General features: G+C 51.3%; 1 protein-coding gene across 2 annotated transcripts; it reads right to left on the reverse strand.

Moving 5' to 3' along the window:
* Positions 1 to 1,799: 1,799 nt before the first annotated feature.
* On the reverse strand, positions 1,800 to 17,799 carry CD8B (CD8 subunit beta). Of its 2 annotated transcripts, XM_056118223.1 has the most exons (6): positions 17,706 to 17,799; positions 14,162 to 14,515; positions 11,266 to 11,355; positions 6,702 to 6,791; positions 5,339 to 5,375; positions 1,800 to 2,218 (listed from the first exon to the last, which is right to left on the reverse strand). In XM_056118223.1, the coding sequence occupies exons 1-6, from the start codon at positions 17,746 to 17,748 to the stop codon at positions 2,206 to 2,208; spliced, it is 627 nt and encodes a 208-aa protein (XP_055974198.1). In that variant the 5' UTR covers positions 17,749 to 17,799; the 3' UTR covers positions 1,800 to 2,205. The 2 variants fall into 2 exon arrangements, with proteins under 2 accessions (XP_055974198.1, XP_055974206.1); XM_056118231.1 differs by lacking the exon at positions 1,800 to 2,218 and having other exon boundaries at positions 5,335 to 5,375.
* Positions 17,800 to 18,246: the final 447 nt, after the last annotated feature.

The raw sequence follows: 18,246 nt of genomic DNA on the forward strand, positions 1-18,246 counted from the left end.
TGTAACCCAAACATGAAAGCTTGTAACTTTCTCATGGTGATTCAATAAAATTTTTAAAAAATTTAATAAATATACTAGAAATCATAAAAAAAAGAGATTACAATAAAAATTTTTTTGCTGAAATTTTGCACAATGGCCCTCCAGAAAGTAGCAACAACTCTGCTTCTTCTTCAAAACAAAAGTCAGGTGCAGGGTTGTAGACCTCCTTACCGCAGCCCCCACCGCTGGTAGCCCAGCCTGCTCCAGCTCCCCAAACAGCCCCAGCTGAGCCGTCTCGGCAGGTGCCTGAGGCACAGAAAACAGATAGAAGTGCCCACAGCCCAGACTCACTCATGTGAACTTGCAAGCGCCTTAACATAACTGCCACAAAAGCAGTGAGATGCTGTTAAGTGACAGAGCCTGTCATGGGACAGGCGTGAGGCCTGCTCTGATTTTGCTGTGGACTGAGTAAGTGTCACGCAAGGCAGCGTGACCCTGCACTGTCTCTCGAATACGGAGCCTGTCAAAAGAATGTTGGGGGGCTGGTGCCTGCCACTAGAGGCTTTCCCTTCCCTCAGCCTAGGGAGAAAACCTGCCCTGAGGTGCTTGGAGCTGGTGGGCAGGAAGCATTTGTTTACTTGAGTCCTCCCATGTCGCCCACCCACATGTCAGGGACTTCTGCATCTGACTTGGTTTGCTAACATCTTTAAAAAGCCTCTCCCCTGCATCAAGTTGGTCAGGAGATGCAGGGACGCTGTATTTCTTGGACTTGGCACTCTGCGGAGACTAACACCTGAGTTGGTTTTTCTCTTTCGTCTCAATAGTTCAATTCCTCCGCCCCTCTTGGAGAGCCCGGCAAGCTACCGAGAGTATTCGATATGCCAAACACAGTAACAACAAAGTCTCCAATGGAGACGTTACTGGGCCCGCTCGAGAAAATCGATGATCAACGGGAAGGCCTTTACCTTTACCTTTATCTCAATAGCTCTGAGGCTGTAAAGGCCAATGTGGGGCGCTAAGGTAAGAGTCCGGGATTTTTCCAAAAGATCTTTTTCTTGATTTCCCTCTTTATTGGGGGGATTTCACCTTGCATTTTCCTTTTCTAGCCATTGAAGTGGAGGAATAATAGGAACAAACAACCAAACAACAAAACAAAAACACCAAAAAGCAAATGGATGTGTAACGGACACCCAGACACCTTTCACCTTCACTTTGGTGCCAGGTTCCCCCTGCCTTGAGGTTAAGAGTCCTGAGGGTTCCAACCTCAACGGAATCGAAGGGTGCTAGTGAAGGCAGCTTTGGAGTGGGCAAAAGAAGGGTCTCGGGGGCACCCACTGCCTGGTTCCAGGTTTCCTGACTCTCCCCACCTTCTGTAGATCTTCCTTTACCTACAACACAGACTACCACATATGACACATTTGTGGGGACAAATGAGCTCAGACACACAATGTAGATGTGTGCATTTTGGCGTCGTGATGTCTTCTCCATCACTGTATCTTTGCTGAGCTGCTGGGTCTTTGTGCTTCCACATCACAGGAGCCACTTTATATTTTACTCAAGACTTTATTTTTACACAGCATTTTAATACAAAGAATAGAAAGGGAGAGGCCGACAAGTCAAGGAAGAGCAGAAGTATAGGGGAGGAACTTCGAATGCGAGATTGAAGTATCTCTCACCCCCCCAATCAGCAGTCCCTCGTCCCATGGGAGGTGCTCGGAGACTGAGATGACTTGGGGAGTTAGGCCAGTCCCTTTTGGCAGCTTCTTTCCAAGCTGAGTATGATCTGGGACTCTATGGAGAACTGTCAGCCCCGACACCAAGAAGACCAAAGGGAAGTCATACAGCACAATCCCAGAAGTAGCTCAGGACTGTGGTATGGCTCTGCCAGGGCCATTGAAGAACTATGGCTAGATGGCCAACGCAAAGTTGTAGCCCAGCCCAGGGCCAGGCGGGGACCAGATGTGAGGTCATGGCAGCATTTCTTACAGGAAGTGACCTGGAGTTTAGGCTTTCTCTCTGAGATTCCCAGTGCACACCTCAAAAGTTCCTCCCATGCCCTAAGAAAAGACTCTGCAGAAGTGAAAAGCAGGCAGCTTCAGCGGATCAGTGAAATGTCAATGGTTGAGTATATCTCTTCTCTTTCCTTTCTCGGCTTGCAGTCTTCAATGACTTTGACTTTGACCAATGACTTTTTTTGCTGCAGGCCACTAACGGCGAAGTCTCTGTTCATCTATAAAACCTGAAAACAACAGCAAGTTATGATACCACTTACTTCCTGCCGCAGAGAAAAATGACAGATAAGCAGGCAGGACTCCATCCCGAGAAATCTGGAGTCGTGAATTCTATGAGTATGTTTTAAGGGCCTGTCTCAAGTTATCTAAAAAAATTTAGAAGCTTTGGGGTTGGAGAAATAGTTTGGTGGGCAAGACACTTGCCTCGCACATGGCTGAACTGGATTTCATCTCTGATACCCCTTCTGGTCCCTGAGCACCTGAAGAACTGATACTTCTTGAGCACAGAGCCAAGGGGGAAACTCTGAACAAAGCTGGGTGTGTTCAAATTGAAAAAAAAAAAAACCTAAAAACTCATATGAACAAAACATCATTGAATCTAGCTCTGAGTGCCGTGACTTCCAGCAGAGTCTTCTAAGACAATCTATGCACAAACTCCAGTCTCGGGGCCCAGAAGAAAGTGACCAGATTGGGGTGGGCGGGGGGTGGGGGGGGGATGATTCTCCAAGACCAGGTAGAAGTCGGGGGAGGTTAGTCTCCAATCCCAGACTAGGTTTAGAACAGCTGATCTGCGAGATGGTTTTCAAGTACGTTTTTACCTTCTTACATCACTAATTCTCTTGTTCCAGTGGCATCTTATAAGTAAGTGTATGACAGTAGAACAGAGGTGCTATGAGTTAGAGTGTGCATGGGGGCGCTCCCAGTCCCTTCTCCCTCTCAGACCATTCTCAACTTCCGGTTTGCCAGAGCAGGAGATCCTGCATCCAGATCCTTCAAAGCTGGCATCAGCTCATTGTGGAACAAGCTGAAACAAAGGAATGAGTTGGAAGAAGAGGAGCAGGTAGTCTACAGACTGACTCATTCCATAGAACATTCTGGGTGTCTAGCTGTCTAGCTTAGGTCAATTTACCATCTTTTACATAGAGGGAGTAAATTTAAAAAGTATGGTGAAAATTGCACATAGCCAAAATTATTATTGAAAATGCCCCCCCTCAGTAGACATATTTAATAAACTACTGTTAAGCAACTATCTATATACATAGGACATGCATAATAAAGGTAAAGGCCCTCCCGTTGATCGTCGATTTGCTCGAGCGGGCCCAGTAACGTCTCCATTGGAGACTTTGTTGTTACTATGTCTGGCATATCGAATACTCTCGGTAGCTTGCTGGGCTCTCCGAGAGGGGCGGAGGAATCGAACTCGGGTCGGCCATGTTGGCCGCTTGTAAGGCGAATGCCCTACCCGCTGTGCTATCGCTCCAGCCCATGCATAATAATATACAGCAAAATATAGAGACTTTACACAGGAAATAACCATTTGTTTCTTTCTTCATTTTGGCTTTGGGACCACATCCAACTGTGTATGCTCAGGGCTTATTCCTGGCAGTGCTCAGGGATGGGTCCTGGGAGATGCTTGGATCAAACCGTGTGTAGATCAAGCTGGGGTCAGCTGTGTGCACGGCAAGCACCTTAGCCCCTATACTATCTTTCCAGTCCCCTATTTTTTTCCCTAAAATTTTTTCACACAGACCACCCGGTGATGGAGGCTCTAGAAGTGCTTACCAAGTCCATATCCCATGAAGCTCAGGGGTTTAAGTGCTGCTGGGGATCAAACCCAGACTTCACATGTGCTAAGCAAGTGCTCTGCTTCTCGGGCTATGGTTCCAGCTCTTCTGAGCCCCTCTAAGCTATCCAAGAACACCAACGTGTGCAGGAGTTGGGGTGTGGCAGCCAACGGTCTCTGCCTCTCACAGCCTCCGGGCTCCTATCTGCTTCCACAGTTCAGCTGCCCAAAGAGAGGGTCTAGCCCTCGGCTCTGTGTGACTCAGCTTATGGCTTTGCCAACATCTGCAATTCACGTCGGGTGGAGGGAGGCAAACAGTGGGACTCAAGGCGGGAGAAGACCCAGTGCCAGCAGGGAGGGAGGCCACCAACTGGAGGGCGGGGGGCTGGCCTGGGGCGAGGTGGGCCTTAGATCTCTTTCTGTCTTTACTTCTTTTGATTAAGTCTCTGCTGAGATCTGTGAATAACTTGCCTATGTCTTACAGGCCCAAGTGGAATGAAATGACCAGTGAGAAAGAGCTTGAGATATTCTACCACACCATTTTTGTTGGGGGCGTGGTGGGGGGGGAGTATACATCCAGTGATGCTCAGTGGTTATTCCTGGCCCTGCACTCTGGAATTATTCCTGGTGGTGCTCCTGGGACCATGTGGGATGCCAGGGATTGAACCCGGGTTGACAGCATGCAAGGAAAACACTGTGTCCACTATATCTCTAGCCCCCTCGATCACCCTCTGAGCAGCATCAGGAGCGCTCAGAGCTCAGTCTTCCATACCTGAAATATACTTAAATGACTAATCAGTACTTGAGGTTGCTTAGGTTCTTTTCCCCCAACTCTATCACCCTGGTTATACATTTATTTATTTATTTATTTGGAGGTTCTAGCAGGGGAGCGCAGCTACTCATATACCCTCGACCGAAGACCGGTCCGTCTCTATCGGGGAAGGCCGTCCTCTTCGACCGAGCGCACAGCTTCGGGAGGGACGCACATGGAGCGGTGAGGGAGGAAGGGGACACCCGCCTAGCCAGCCAGATCAGTCGAATCAACCCTGGCGATCAATGGGGTGACAGATGTCGCAGCCAGATCGCCCTCACATCAAACTCCCCGTGGCGTACCAAATATGCCAAATACCAGTAACAATGATGGGTCTCTTTCTCCTAAAGAGCCTTGAATATAATCTCAGGGCTAGGATGAAAGAGACGTTACTGGGGCCTGCTCGAGGCAATCGACGAATAACAGGATGATGAAATGAAAAAAAATGAAAAATTTATTTATTACAGAGCTAGGGGACCCAGGGGGCTGCCCCCAATGACACTGTCTGCAGGTTCAGACCTAAGGCTAGAAATTGCCTGGTGGTGCTGGGCCACCAGTGCTCGAGGAAGAGACACGTGGTGCTGGGGATCAGATTGGGGTCTCTCAGGTGCCAGCCTTGGACCACGATTCTGAGCCATATAGCCTGGGGCTTTCGAGATCAATGTCTGCCTTCCGCTCAGTGCAGAACTGTGAGCTGTGGCAAGGGTTGGGAAGTCGGGGCCCCGGCTAGGGCAGCAGCTGGGGCATACTCACTGTTTTAAGAACTGAATCTGGGCTCTCCTCTGAAGGCCTGAAAGAGAAAAGAACAGCAGTGTTTGTTACAGGCTGTGACTGCTGCCCCAAGCCCTAGAGATGAAGGAGGTTGACAAGAGGGGGCACTCACTCTCCAGACCACTTCCCACACCACCTCAATGCGCTGAGTGGTCACAGCTGATCTGACAGCTGGCCACTATCCCTGTGATCTCTTTTCTGTACATGGCTAAGCGTAAGAGCATCAGGGACTGACTTTATTCAGAGTTAAGGAGTTGATGCTTATTCCAAGTTCTATTGCTAGTGAGTAGTAAAACCAGAATTCAAACTCGGTTAATCTAGTCCAGGCTTCAGGAATTAAGTGGAGCAGGAGCACTGGGGTGGGCTGTAGGCTTTTCCCCTGGGAAATGTGCAGAATGGTGACTGCAGAGAAGATCCTGAACACATCTGTTGACTCCTTTGTTGCATTCTATTTTTAAATTATTTTAACAACATGCATGATATGTCAAATAAATACAACAAACACAGTACTTATGTACTTATGAGAACAACAAAATTTGACTAGTCAGGTCCTTAATGAATGTGTGTACTGGGCTTTAATGGACTTCCTCAGACGGAATAAGGGGCAATTTGTGCAAGTATGAATGTACACGGGATGTTTGCTCTGGGCAGAGGGTCCACAATTGTCATCACACAACCAGTGAGGGGCTCCTGGAAAAAAGCCACCTCCGAGTTGGGGTCCCAGTGGGTCCCCCGCACCTGTACAGAAGCCAGAAGAAACAGGCTTGTGTGAGGAAGGGCTCGACAGGAGAGCAGAAGGATCAGGGCAGAGCTGGGCCCTCAGGCAGCCGTGGGGGCCTCCCAGCTGCTCTCCTTCACCTAATGAAGCCACACAGAACTGGAAGCCCCCCCCCCCATCCCCCAGAGGGAGCCGACCCAAGCCGGTGCAATAGGGAACAGTGACCATCTGTTTCCCTGACCTCTTGGCAGAGGAATGTGAGGGCACAGCCCCCAAACCCGGCATCCCCACCTCCCATCTGTCACTGCTGGAGCTGAGAGTCACAGAGCAATCGGGGTAGAACTCTGCAAACTGCACCCTGGCAGAGAGATACCACGGGCATGATGAGGGGCTCTGAGGCCCAGGAAGGCAGGGTGTACACCCAAGGCCACTAGATCAGGCACAATCACAAAGGATTCCAACCCAGGCTTGAATGACTCCTGAGGTAAGAGAATCATATCTGGAACCACCCAGGACTCTGGAGGAACTGAAGGGGGAGTCACGCTTCTACCAGGCTGCTCTCCGCAGAGGAGAAAGGACCCTCAGGACCATTTCCAACAGGTTGATGGCCCCAAAGGGGTGACTTACGGTGACGGCGGATGGCCACCCCCAAGCACAACAGCAGAACCAGGATACCAGTCATCAGCAGGCCAAGGGTGATGAAACTACAAGGCAGATCTGGAAGAGACACACTCACTGAGCATCTGACAACTGTGGAGATCCCCGGGACGTACCCACAGAGAACGCCGATGGCCGCAGAGCCCGTAAAGCTCAAACACAGTTTCCTATATAGATCTTTTTTGTCTTCTATTCACATTTAAAAATGATTAATTAGACTCAGGATCTATTTACGTTAAAAAGAGAGAGACCAATTTTGGGCAGGTACCTGAAATGTTGGCTGCTTGTTTTAGTAACTTTTGTTTGAAATTCACAAGAAAGAGCTGAGTGTTTCCAGCATAAAGATTCATGTAAAAAGTCCAGGGCCGTGGCTTAAGTGGTACAGCCTTGCAGATCTGACTGGATTTGATCCCTGGTCACTCACCTTCCAACCTGGAGGCCCCAAGTACTGCTGAGGATGGCCACCACAAGAGTATTGACAACAACGACAAAGATTCAAGTACCAGAGTGACCCTGGAGGGTAGATTGCATGCTTGACATGTGGCCTGGTACCACATGATACCTACTTCTACTGGGTATGGTGAGCCCCTTCCCGAAAACAGTTCCCCTTGACATCACAGAGCAACTGCCATTATTAATTTGGTATTTTTCTCTTTGCATTTATACATAATTTACATAGAGATATCTTTTTTAAAAAAATATTGTGACTCGAGGGACTGCATTGATCTGTAGGCATTTCCCGACTCCCTTAAAGGTATTAGCATACTTTTTCCCCAGAAGAGCAACATTTGACAGTACAGGTGTGCCACAAATTGTTTTGCCACCAATGGTCACCTTGATGGTTTCCTGTGCTTATTTTTTGCAAATAACTTTGCTGAGAACATTCTGATATATTTATCTGTATGTAGGAGGCTTTCTGAGCAGATACCAAAGAAACCACTAGTCATGGTCCAGGCCCATTTTATTTATTTTTGGGGCCTTTTATTTCTTGGAGCATTCCTGGCAGTATACTGGGGCGACTACTGGTTCAGGTTTAGGGTTGCTTCTGGCAGTGCTGAGGTGACATGTGGTGTGAGGGATTGAACCTGGGCCACACATGCAAAGCATATGCTCCAGTCCTCCGAGTTATTTCTCAGTCCTGTCCAGACCCACTTTATATTGTTGCCAATACCATGTTAGCAGGCTGGAGTGATAGCACAGCAGGTAGGGCATTTGCCTAGCACATGGCCAACCCGGGTTCGATTCCTCCGTCCCTCTCGGAGAGCCCGACAAGCTACTGAGAGTATCCCGCCTGCACTGCAAAGCCTAGCAAGCTCCCCGAGACATATTCAGTATGCCAAAAACAGTAACAAGTCTCAGAATGGAGACGTCACTGGTGCCCGCTTGAGCAAATCGATGAACAACAGGAGGACAGTGCCGCCATGGAAACATTCCTCAAAGACTGCACTTTGCTTCATTCCAACCACCCACTGTGCATCCGGCTAGCCTTGACACCAGCAAAGGTTTTTAGATTTTAATCAGTTCGTGTCTGGAAACTGACATTTCGGAAAACTTCTGTTTTCTGATTACTCATAGTGTCTGCCTATTTTCATACAGGAACCCCTGTCCTGGCTTTGCTCCATGATTTGCCCATGCGTTCTTTTATCCGTCGTGTATGCTATTCCAATGGCAGAGCTCACATTTCAGTGCCCCAGCTGGAACCCTGTAGGCCCCTATAACTGTCCCCTGTGAGTAACTCAGGGACAGAACCTGGTCAGGTGGTAAAAAGAACAAGGCTTCAGACTTGAGCTGGAGTTAAAAAAAAAAAAAAGAGCATTTTGGATGTCAAGGAAGAGAGAGAATGTTTACATTCTCTAATAAATAGTGAATATGAGACTAATTTTAAATTTCCATCTGCCAAGGAAGATATGACTGTTCATTTATCACTCTCATTTTATAGCCCAGAAAACCAAGATTCAAAGAAGTCAAACTCCATGACCTCGCAAAAGCAGGCCAGGGCTTGGGATATCCCAACACTTTGTTTATGTTTGGTGGGTTTTTTTTGGGGGGGAGGGGGGGTGCACAGCTGGCTGTGCTCAGGGGTTACTCCTGGCTCTGCATTCAGGAATCACTCTTGGCAGTGCTTGGGGGGACCATATGGGTTGCTGGGGATTGAACCCTGGTCAACTACGTGCAAGGTAAAAATACCTTACCTGCTGTACTATGCTCCGAGGAGCCCCTGGGGTACCTCAGTTCTAAAGTACATGCTCCTCCCACTTAGACCCCTGAAAGGCAGGAAATGAGTGAAGGGGACAGCATGGGCTGAGGTGAGTATGGAGGGGAGACGGTGAGTTCTTCCCCCCACTCAATCCAAAGTTTCTGCCTGAGTCCCCCTCTACTTCCCCACGCTCTCTCAACTAGATGAACCTCAACTTATCTCAGAAATGTGACAGTAAATTAAAGAAGTCAGGCACAAAAGGGTCCACATTGCCTGATTCTACTTATCTGAAATGTCCAGAGAAGACAAGTCTGGAGACAGAATGTGGACTTGGTGGTGCCAGGGACCAGAGTGGGGACTGAGAGGAGATGGAAATTAGCTCACGGGATCTCGGGGTGAGAGTGGGGGGATGGATGAGACATGAAGGTGCTGATGGCTGCAACGCCTGGTCAATTCATCCCTGATGCATTCATCTAAGATGGGGGAATTTTTCATTTGCAAATTACATCTATATCAAGTGCTGGCTTGTTGTTCTTGGAGCCACATCAGGGGGTGCTCGATTCGGTACTAGGATAAAGGCTTTGGTGCCAGGTGTGTGTCTTCATATCACTCCTGAGTGGGCTGGGGAGTGGACAGATGGCTCGGGGAACCCCTTTGTCTTATTGGGCCTCCTTGCTCCCCCACCGTCACGGTGTACATCCCATTCTTCTCTTCACATATGCATCTTTTGTGTCCTTTTTGCATTGTGCCCGGCTTGAAATCCTTTGGATGAAGTTGTGGGACATGAACCCTTTATAAATGCGGCTGCTCCTGCCCCTCTATGTCCCCAGCCTCTGTCCTCCTGCACACGTTCCACTTTCCCCTTCCCTGGGCCTCACGCAGCAGCCGCCCGACCCTGACCCAGGCCCCTCCTCTGCCACAGTCTGGCCTATACCTGATGGGTTTAAGATAAAGCGACCCCAGCAGCTCCAGGCAGCTCTGCTGTGGCTGCTTGTTGTTTGACCTTGGGTTAGAACAAATGGGACTTCATTTGTCACCAGGAACCCTGGCAGAGCAAAGGTTTGTATTTTTCCAGAAACATGTTTGGCTTGGGGCTTCTAGGGAAGTGTAAAAGTGGTATGTGTGGTGTGAGGTGTGTGTGGTGTGAGGTGTGTGATGTGTGTGTTGTGTGTATAGTGTGCCTGTGGTGTGTGTAGTGTGTGATGTGTGTGAGTGTGCGGTATGTGTTTGTTATATGTGTGGTGTGTACACTGTGTGTGCGATGCGAGGTGTGTTTGATATATGTGGTGTGTGTTGTGTATGTTGTGTGTCATGTGTGTGACATGTGTGTGCATACTCCAGGCATAGAGTCAATACTGATGTGGGGGGTGGTTGTTCACTCATTAACATTCACAGTCACGGTTTTTTTTTTTTCCTCTTTGGGTCACACACGGCAATGCACAGAGGTTACTCCTGGCTTTGTACTCTGGAATTATTCCTGGAGGTGCTTGGGGGACCATATGGGATGCTGGGAATTGAACCCGGGTTGGCCGCGTGCAAGGCAAATGCCTTACCCACTATGCTATTGCTCCAGCCCCCAGATCTCATGTTAAGTGTCAAAACTTTGATAATGGTGAGAGATAGTACAGTGGGTAGGGCACTCGCCTTGCATGTAGCCAATCCCTGGCACCCCATATGATCCCCCAAGCATCAGCAGGAGTAAGTGCTTGATCCCCAAACACAGAACCAGGAGTAAGTCCTGAGTCACAGTCAGGTGTGCCTCCCTCCCCCAAAAAATACTGTTTCTTTGGGTTGGTGTGTGTTTCCTAATAGCTGCACTGAGCTATAGTTTACATACGATAAAGTGATAATTTTATGACATACACAAATCTCACATCATTATATTGTACGCTTGAAACTAGTGTTATATGTCAGTTATACCTTAACAAAAAGATTCACCCAAGGTGTAGCATTTGGCAGGCCTCTATTCTTTAGGACCAACTCATGTGCAGCTACATGGAGATTCCACCGCTCTGCAAACTGGCGACAGACATATGAGCAGATTCTACTTTGGGACCATGGTCGATAAAGCTACTTTTGTGACAAATTCAGCCTGCACATCACTTCACAGTTGCTGTCTGCATTTCTCCTCATCTAGGCTGTATGTGAGCTGACAACGGCCCTGAGGTTACCCACCTGGGGCCAGAGGAGCAGCCCAAGGAATCCAAACCCGCACTTGGGAGGGGCCTATGAGGGGAGTGGTGGGAAGAAGGAGAGAAGCAGTTTTCCTCCTCAGGGTCTTTTAAAGAAGAAAGGGAGGCGCTTCAGAGGGTCTTGGGTGTGGGGTGCAGTACTCACCCTTCTGGGTCACAGGGCTTGGGAGTCGGCACACTTTCTTCTTGGGGGTGGACTTCGTGGTGGTCTGGGCAGTGGTGGGAAGAACATCGACTGCAGCAAGCAAACAAGACACACGTGTGAGCCGGGCGCACAGCAGGCGGGCCAGGGCTTACTACAAAGGCGCCTCTTCCCGCCAGGGCCTCAGGTCCCAGCACCGCTGGGACGCTGGCATGAAGTTGGGGATCATCTTGTTCTGGAGAGCAGAAGCTCCCCTGATTAAATCACTCGGTGACTGGGGAAGAGCCCTGTCACTCTGCTGTATGTCCCTCTCCCTGTCCCATTTCCTTCTCAGGGTTGCCTTGAGGGTTTTTTTTTTTCTTTTTTTGCTTTTTGGGTCACATCTGGCGATGCTCAGGGGTTACTCCTGGCTCTGCCTGCACTCACAAATTACTCCTAGCGGTGCTCAGGAGACCATTTGGGATGCTGGGAATTGAACCTGGGTTGGCTGCGTGCAAGGCAGACACCCTACCCAATGTGCTACCGCTCCAGCCCCGAGATTTTTAAGGGGTGCTTGTGCCCAGCCAAGTGAACAGGAGATATTGGCTCCACCCAGCAGAACCCAGGACAGAACACACTCCGCATCCAGGGAGTGAGGTGGTGGTCCTCAAGACGCATGGTGGGGGACAGGGAATATGGGGAGTGCTTATCCTGACCCCTGGTCCCAGGTGGGTGGTTCCCCCTCAGCCTGATCCAGTGTCACCTGTGTGGGAATAAGCCAGAGGAACACATATAGTGAGTGCAGGTATGGGGACTCCGGGCTGTGGCCTGAGCACAACCCTTACCTTTGTAGGTTGAGGAGAGACATCTCACATCAAAGACTTCTACGAAACAGGAGACACCGTGGATGTTACTTACATTCAAGAGATGAGGAGGGGCAGCCAACTAGTCAGTGGCTTGGGGTTCGCGCCTTCCATTAAAAAGAAAGAGCCTGGCTGCAAGCCCCACACCAGCTGTGCCAGCCACATCACCACACCAGGAAAACAAGGTGCGAGAAGGGGATTATTGTTCTTTTTGTGTTTGGGGCCATAGCTGGGGTGCTCTGGGCTTACACCTGGCTCTGAGCTCAGGGATCATTCCTGGAAGCTCTGGGGACCAGGTGCTGGGGATTGAACTGTGTCAGCTGCATGCAAGACCCCCCCCCTACTATGTTTCCAACCCTGATCATGGTTCTTTTTAAGTGGGCACATGGGTCCCTCACCCCCAGAGCCACCCTTGGAAGTGGAGCTGATGTGTTTTTCTCTACCTGTTCCCTGTGATTCTGGGGGAAACCCGGTCACTGACCGGGCGCTTGCTCAGCTCTTGGTGCTTAGGCTGGTGAGCACTGCAGAGCTCACTGGGTAGCCCAGTGCTTCAGGGGCTGGTGTTTTGATCTCTAGTTTAGCCCCCAAAAGTGGAGATTTGAAGAAGTCACTTGTCCAGGTTGAGGCACAGTAAAGCCGAGAGGTCCACTCTGCAATGACGGTCTCCTCTATCTGCTCGATACCTCCTCTAAGGTGCATGAGCTGGGTCAGGGAGTCAGCTCATAGACTGGAGTGGATGCGGGAGTCTTGGGATCTGTGCCCTGGCAGAAATGGGCCCTCAGTACTGTCGGCTGAGGCCCCAAAACACCAACCCCTAAACCCAACAGAAAATAACATGCATGACCTTCTGGGCTTTACTGTGCCTCAACCCTTGTCAGCAGCGATAGGTGATCCACTTTTTCCCTGTCAGCCAAGACCACCTCACTGTGCTGGGCATCTTTAGAGTCAAACCTGAGGCTCTCAGGGACCTCCAGAGTACTCTGGTGTTTGTGGTGCTGGGAATTGAATCAGGCTCCCATGCAAGGTTCAGGCCCTAACTCTGAAATATCTCTCTGGCCCTTTTATTTTTAAAAATATGGCTATTAGAAAATTTGAAGCAGCTTGTAATATACTTCTACTGGATAAAAATGAATTTATTCATAAGTGGGTCCAGCTCTGAGATCTGGAGGGGAATATTGGGGATGATCAGCAGCCCCATGACACAAGAAAATCGAGGCCTGGGAACTCAAAAGGCCTGCCAAAGGCACAGGATGAATTTACAACCAAGTTTGCAGCTGGGCTGGAGAGAACTCTGAGTGCGGCTTCAAGCCATAAGCCTTCAAGATGAATGTGTGGGCAACTGCCCTCTGCTCACCCCAAAACTGTTCTCACTGCTGAATACAGCCAGAGACACCTTTACCCTAGTGTGCATTTTTAAAACTATTTTTGTTTTGTTTTATTTTTTGTTTGGTTGCCACATCCAGCGAAGCTCAGGGGTTACTCCTGGTGGCATTTGAGGGACCATCTGGGGGGCACGTCTACAGCCTGTGTCAGGTCTGGGCACTCAACACAATCCAGCTCGTCTCACTGGGCCTGATGTGGCCAAAGGTTAGCATTGATCGTCCCCATCAGAGCAAGGAGCTCTTAGTTTTTGGAGGTGACTGGAATTTTACATCCAGGGGTGTCCAGAAGCTATCCTTGGCCTATGTTTGGAGCTCCCCCATACCAGTGATCAGGGGACCATGCGGTGACAGGAATCAAGCCTGGGTCTCCTGCATGCAAAGGCAAGCAAAGCATGTGCTCAGCCTACCGAACAATGGCTCTAGCCTCCAAAACTGAGAGCGTCTAAGCATCTGTTTATAGTGGGAAACTTAACAGTCCCTACCTCCTAAAGAGCTCGGCAGTATTGTGAGAAAACCCTGTGAAACCCTTCCCTGTGTTTGATGCATGCAGTTACTCTCAGCCAGAGGCTCACGGCTGCCATCCTACAGAGCAGGGCATGCCAAGAGTCCCTGGTTCCTGCATGGGCTCATGGTAGGTGCCCCACCCTTACTGACAGTGGAAATCCAGGTTCTTACCCACATTCAGTTGAGTTCCCATCCCAAAGATCTTCTTTCTGTGGATATTCATACAGAAGTAGAGGCCACTGTCGGAAGGTGTCAAGTTTGTGAGATTGAATGTATATCGGTCCCTCTCCATGTGCAAAATGAGCCTCTTCTCCACCATCGTGCCATATATTCGTTGATCTGGGGGTTTCAATTCGCCCAGGAACTCTAGTTGACAGTCTGTGTTGAGGGGCAGGCACTGCTTCACCCAGGTGATGATATTGGTTGGGAAAGAGCCTTTCATTTCACAGGACATTATGACCATTCCGTTGGTCTGGACCTGTACGTTCCTCGGGGTCTGGTGTAGCACCAAGTCACCAAGGAGAGCTGTGAAAAGAGAGGAGCAGTGACCATCAGCATGAACACAGGCCATAGATGTGAAACTTCTGAGTGCCCCTGAGCAATACAGCAAAGGAAGGGCTGGAGCTGTGACTCAGAGGGGTCACAGGTGCTTTGCACTTGTGAGACTCTATGTTTGACCCTGGCAACACACACACACACGCATCAAAAGAAGTGTGTGGAAGCCCTGCCTCATTGCAGGGTTCGGGGGCTGTGGAGGATGCAGCTGGTGGCTCCTGGACTGAGGGCTGGAGCTCCCCACTTCTCAGGGGACCGTCTGCGAGGCAGGTGCTTACTCTGCCCAGCTTTACTCAAGGGACCGGGGAGAAAACTACCAGGGGCCGACTGAGTCTTGGTGTGCCAGTCTCCTTACATACATGATCTCACCCCAGCCTCCAACTTGGCCCTGGGGTTGCCCTTCCCCTTGCCCTGCTGCTAGTCTGTGTAGAACTGCAGGAGGCTCCGAGTCACTGAAGAGAAACCAGGGAAGCTGGGAACAAAATTCCAGGACACAGGCAGAGCAGAGAGGACCAGCTCCTGCTTCTGTACAGTGATGATGACTAGAACAAGAAAACTGATGACCTCTGGGAAGCACAACTAGAGCCCGGGCACCCCAGAACCAGGACTGGGGTTCATTTCCATCTCAGGCGAGGGTCACCAGCAAGGTGACCAGAGCTAGATTTCGGAAGACTAGAACAGAACTCCCAGGTGGGTCCTCGGACTGTGTGCTGCGCCAGCGTGGGGCCCTTCCAAGAGGGCAGTTTGGTGCCTGTCTCCGAGGATTGAATATACAAGACAGTGTGCTACAAACTGTAGAGCCCTGACAATTGTGGCCTGTGAGTCTTTTTTTTTCTTTTTGGGTCACACCTGGTGATGCTCAGGGGTTACTCCTGGCTCTGCACTCAGGAATTACTCCTGGTGGTGCTTGGGGGACCATATGGGATGCTGGGAGTTGAACCCGGGTTGGCCGCATGCAAGGCAAACACCCTACCCGCTGTACCCGCTGTGCTATAGCTCCAGTCCAATGACCCATGAGTCTTGCATTCAACTTTTAGTGTTTTTTTTTTGGGGGTGGGGGCAGTGGCAGGGGCCCCTGGGGTGAATCTCAGTGATACTCGGCTAACTGTGTGGATGGTTCAATGCCTTTACCCTGTAGTGCTGGGGTCTACCAGAGCCGTGGTTGGTGCAGGGATCAAACTCAGGGCTTTACACATGCAAAGCATGCACCCCTGTCTCCTATACTCTTTCCCCAGGCCCCTGAAAGAAATCCTTTTTACTCCTGGCTTTGGGTCCAGACCCAGCAATACTCAGGGGCTACTCTAGACTCAGTGCTCAAGTGATCATTCCTGGTAGTGCTGGGAAGCAAATCCAGGCCTCCTGCATGCGAAATCTGTGCTCAGCCCCTTGAGTTATCTCAAGGAGAGGATCAGAGTGGGTCCCTCGGAGAAGGCTCTGCACACAGAATGGTCCTGAGAGCCTCCATTTTAGCTGTGGGCCTTTCAGAGAAGCCTTAGAGACCAGGGCAGAGACCCAGGGCCGGGAAACTCAGAAAGAGACAGATCAGAGAGAGCAAATGAGATCAGTGTGTGTCTACCCCCAAGGAGTCGACTCTGAGGTGGGGCCCGAATTAACAATCCTGCCTTTCTGTCATGGCCCCATCGAGGCCTGCCCTGAAGAAATGAATGTCAACATTTTCCTCTGCTCACAGACCACTGTGAGCTTCCGCTTGCCCCGAGAATGAAATGGAATCGGGAGGCCTTCTCACCTCTCCCCAGATCCCTCCCCAACCTTCCAGCAGAGTCCAGAAGGGACACTGTTCTGAGTTACTGACTTCTTGGGGGAAATTCTTAGGAACAGAGAGTGCCAGTCTGCAGAGCAGTGTTGACCTCAGCAAATTCCCGGGTCAGGTGGGGGTGGGGGTGCTGTGTAATATCCATTTCATCCATTTAACATAGGAGGAAAGACGCAGGAAGATGAAGTGCTGCCCGTGATCACACTGCCTTAAGTGCAGCTTGCTGGTGGTTCCTGATTCAAACCCAGTCTAAGATCCCAGAACCTGAGCTTTGGACTCTCTCTCTCTCTCTCTCTCTGAATCCCGGAAACCTGCCACTCTCTACTGGGATTATGTGCTTGTGTGCATTAAGTGGGGTCCATCTGATTCAGAGTGAGGAGAAAGGGGTGCTGTGAGAGCTGTTTGTGAACAATCCGCTCCGGAGCCCTGACGTGAAGACTTCCGGGCTGAGAAGTCCCTTAGACCTCTTGGACCGTAGGGTCTGACCACCCGCCCTAACTGGGTCCACCATCATGCTGGATGCGGGCAGCCCTAGATGGACCTAGATGGACAGCAGCTCGGTCTTGGAGGAGCTGCTTTCTGTGTGGCCCGCCATAGTCCAGCAGCCAGGCCTTGGGCCTGCAATGGGTGTCCCGGCGGCAAAGGCCGGCTTCGGGGCACTTTGGGGCTGGGCCTGGGAGCACAGGGATGGGGGATGTGGCGGGATCCCGGCGGCCGGCAGGCTGGGGCTGCATCCAGCCTTGCATCCCAGCGCTGCAGGAGCCTCAGCCACCGCTCTTCATGGCTAACTCAGAGGTTCCTGGGAAATTGGTGGGACCCTGCGGGGCTGATCTGCCAGACTTGGAGAAGAACTGGCCAGAGCTGATGTAGGGGGTTGGGGGATGGCACCTATCTGAGACCGGGCTGCTGTCCACCCATGTGGCCAGGCTGCCCACAGCCAGCACGATAGTGGGACTGGTTAGGGTTGGTGGTCAGGCTCTAGGGCTCAAGACGCTGGTGTGCCAGAGAGATTTCTCATTCCAGAAATAATAACAATGTGTGCTTGGCGCCCTGGGTCTAGTGCGCCGCATCAAAGCCAGCACCGGGTCTCTGGAACCTTCTGTAGAGGACATCCCTGAGCAGACCCTGGGCACGGGGGCATTTCTCTCTTCTGTACCGCTTTCCTCCTTCTGACCCCTAGGTCCAGGCGTTTGGGCAGATGTGGCCCCAGTACTGGGACTCCGGCGAACCCTGGGGACATTCAGTTGCGGGGAGGGGAGAGGTCCCTGACTTTCCACCCCAGGAGGGCGTCAGCTGCGCTGCTTGCCCGTGTCCCCGCCGCCTGGGTTCCGCACCTTCCCGGGGCACTGTTCCTAACTTCCCGGGTTCAGGGCCTCCCCGCCGTACCTGACAGCTGCGAGGCGAGGATGAGCCAGCGGTGCAGGTGCATGTCGGCGGGCGCGGGACACCAGCTCCCGGCAGGGCTCGGCTCGGCCACCCGGCTGGGCTCGGGGTGCGAGGGGCGCGGCTCGTGGGGCGGCGGGAGGTGGGCGAGGCCTCGGAGCGGGTGGGCGTGGTCTCGCTGGGGGCGGGGCTTCGGGGGCCGTGTCCCGACCCTTCCCCCTCGCTGAGCTTTCCTGGGCTGCGTTTGCAAGGTCTGGGCTGCGTTTGCTGCGAGTCTGCTGGAGCCCGCAAAGAGGGGAACCCCTGGCCGTCTCCAGACAATCGCCCAGGTGTGGTCGCTCCTTCCCCCGTGAGGTGGGCAGGAAGGGAACTTGGTTTCCCTTGACAAGTTGAGCCCCCCGCAGCTCAGCAGCAGATCAGCATGCTGGGGTCCCGCGGGGGTGCGCGGAGGAGCGGCATCCAACTGGCTCTTGGTCTTTCCTTGGGGACGTGCAGGAGTAAATCCTGGGTGTCCTGGGCTCAAGGATCTCGGGGGGCCCCGGCC

This window comes from Sorex fumeus, unplaced genomic scaffold (genome assembly GCF_029834395.1).
Source record: "Sorex fumeus unplaced genomic scaffold, SorFum_2.1 ptg000003l, whole genome shotgun sequence".
In the NCBI taxonomy this organism is placed as follows: Eukaryota; Metazoa; Chordata; class Mammalia; order Eulipotyphla; family Soricidae; genus Sorex; species Sorex fumeus.

Bases quoted from the DNA above. Each gene is read 5' to 3' on its own strand.
- CD8B (XM_056118223.1), bottom strand. From the start codon at position 17,748: ATGCACCTGCACCGCTGGCTCATCCTCGCCTCGCAGCTGTCAG. The intron at 11,356-14,161 runs GTAAGAACCTGG...TGCTTGCTGCAG, and splicing joins GGGAACTCAACTGAATGTGG to TCGATGTTCTTCCCACCACT. The intron at 6,792-11,265 runs GTGAGTACTGCA...TGTCTCTTCCAG, and splicing joins AAGCCCTGTGACCCAGAAGG to ATCTGCCTTGTAGTTTCATC.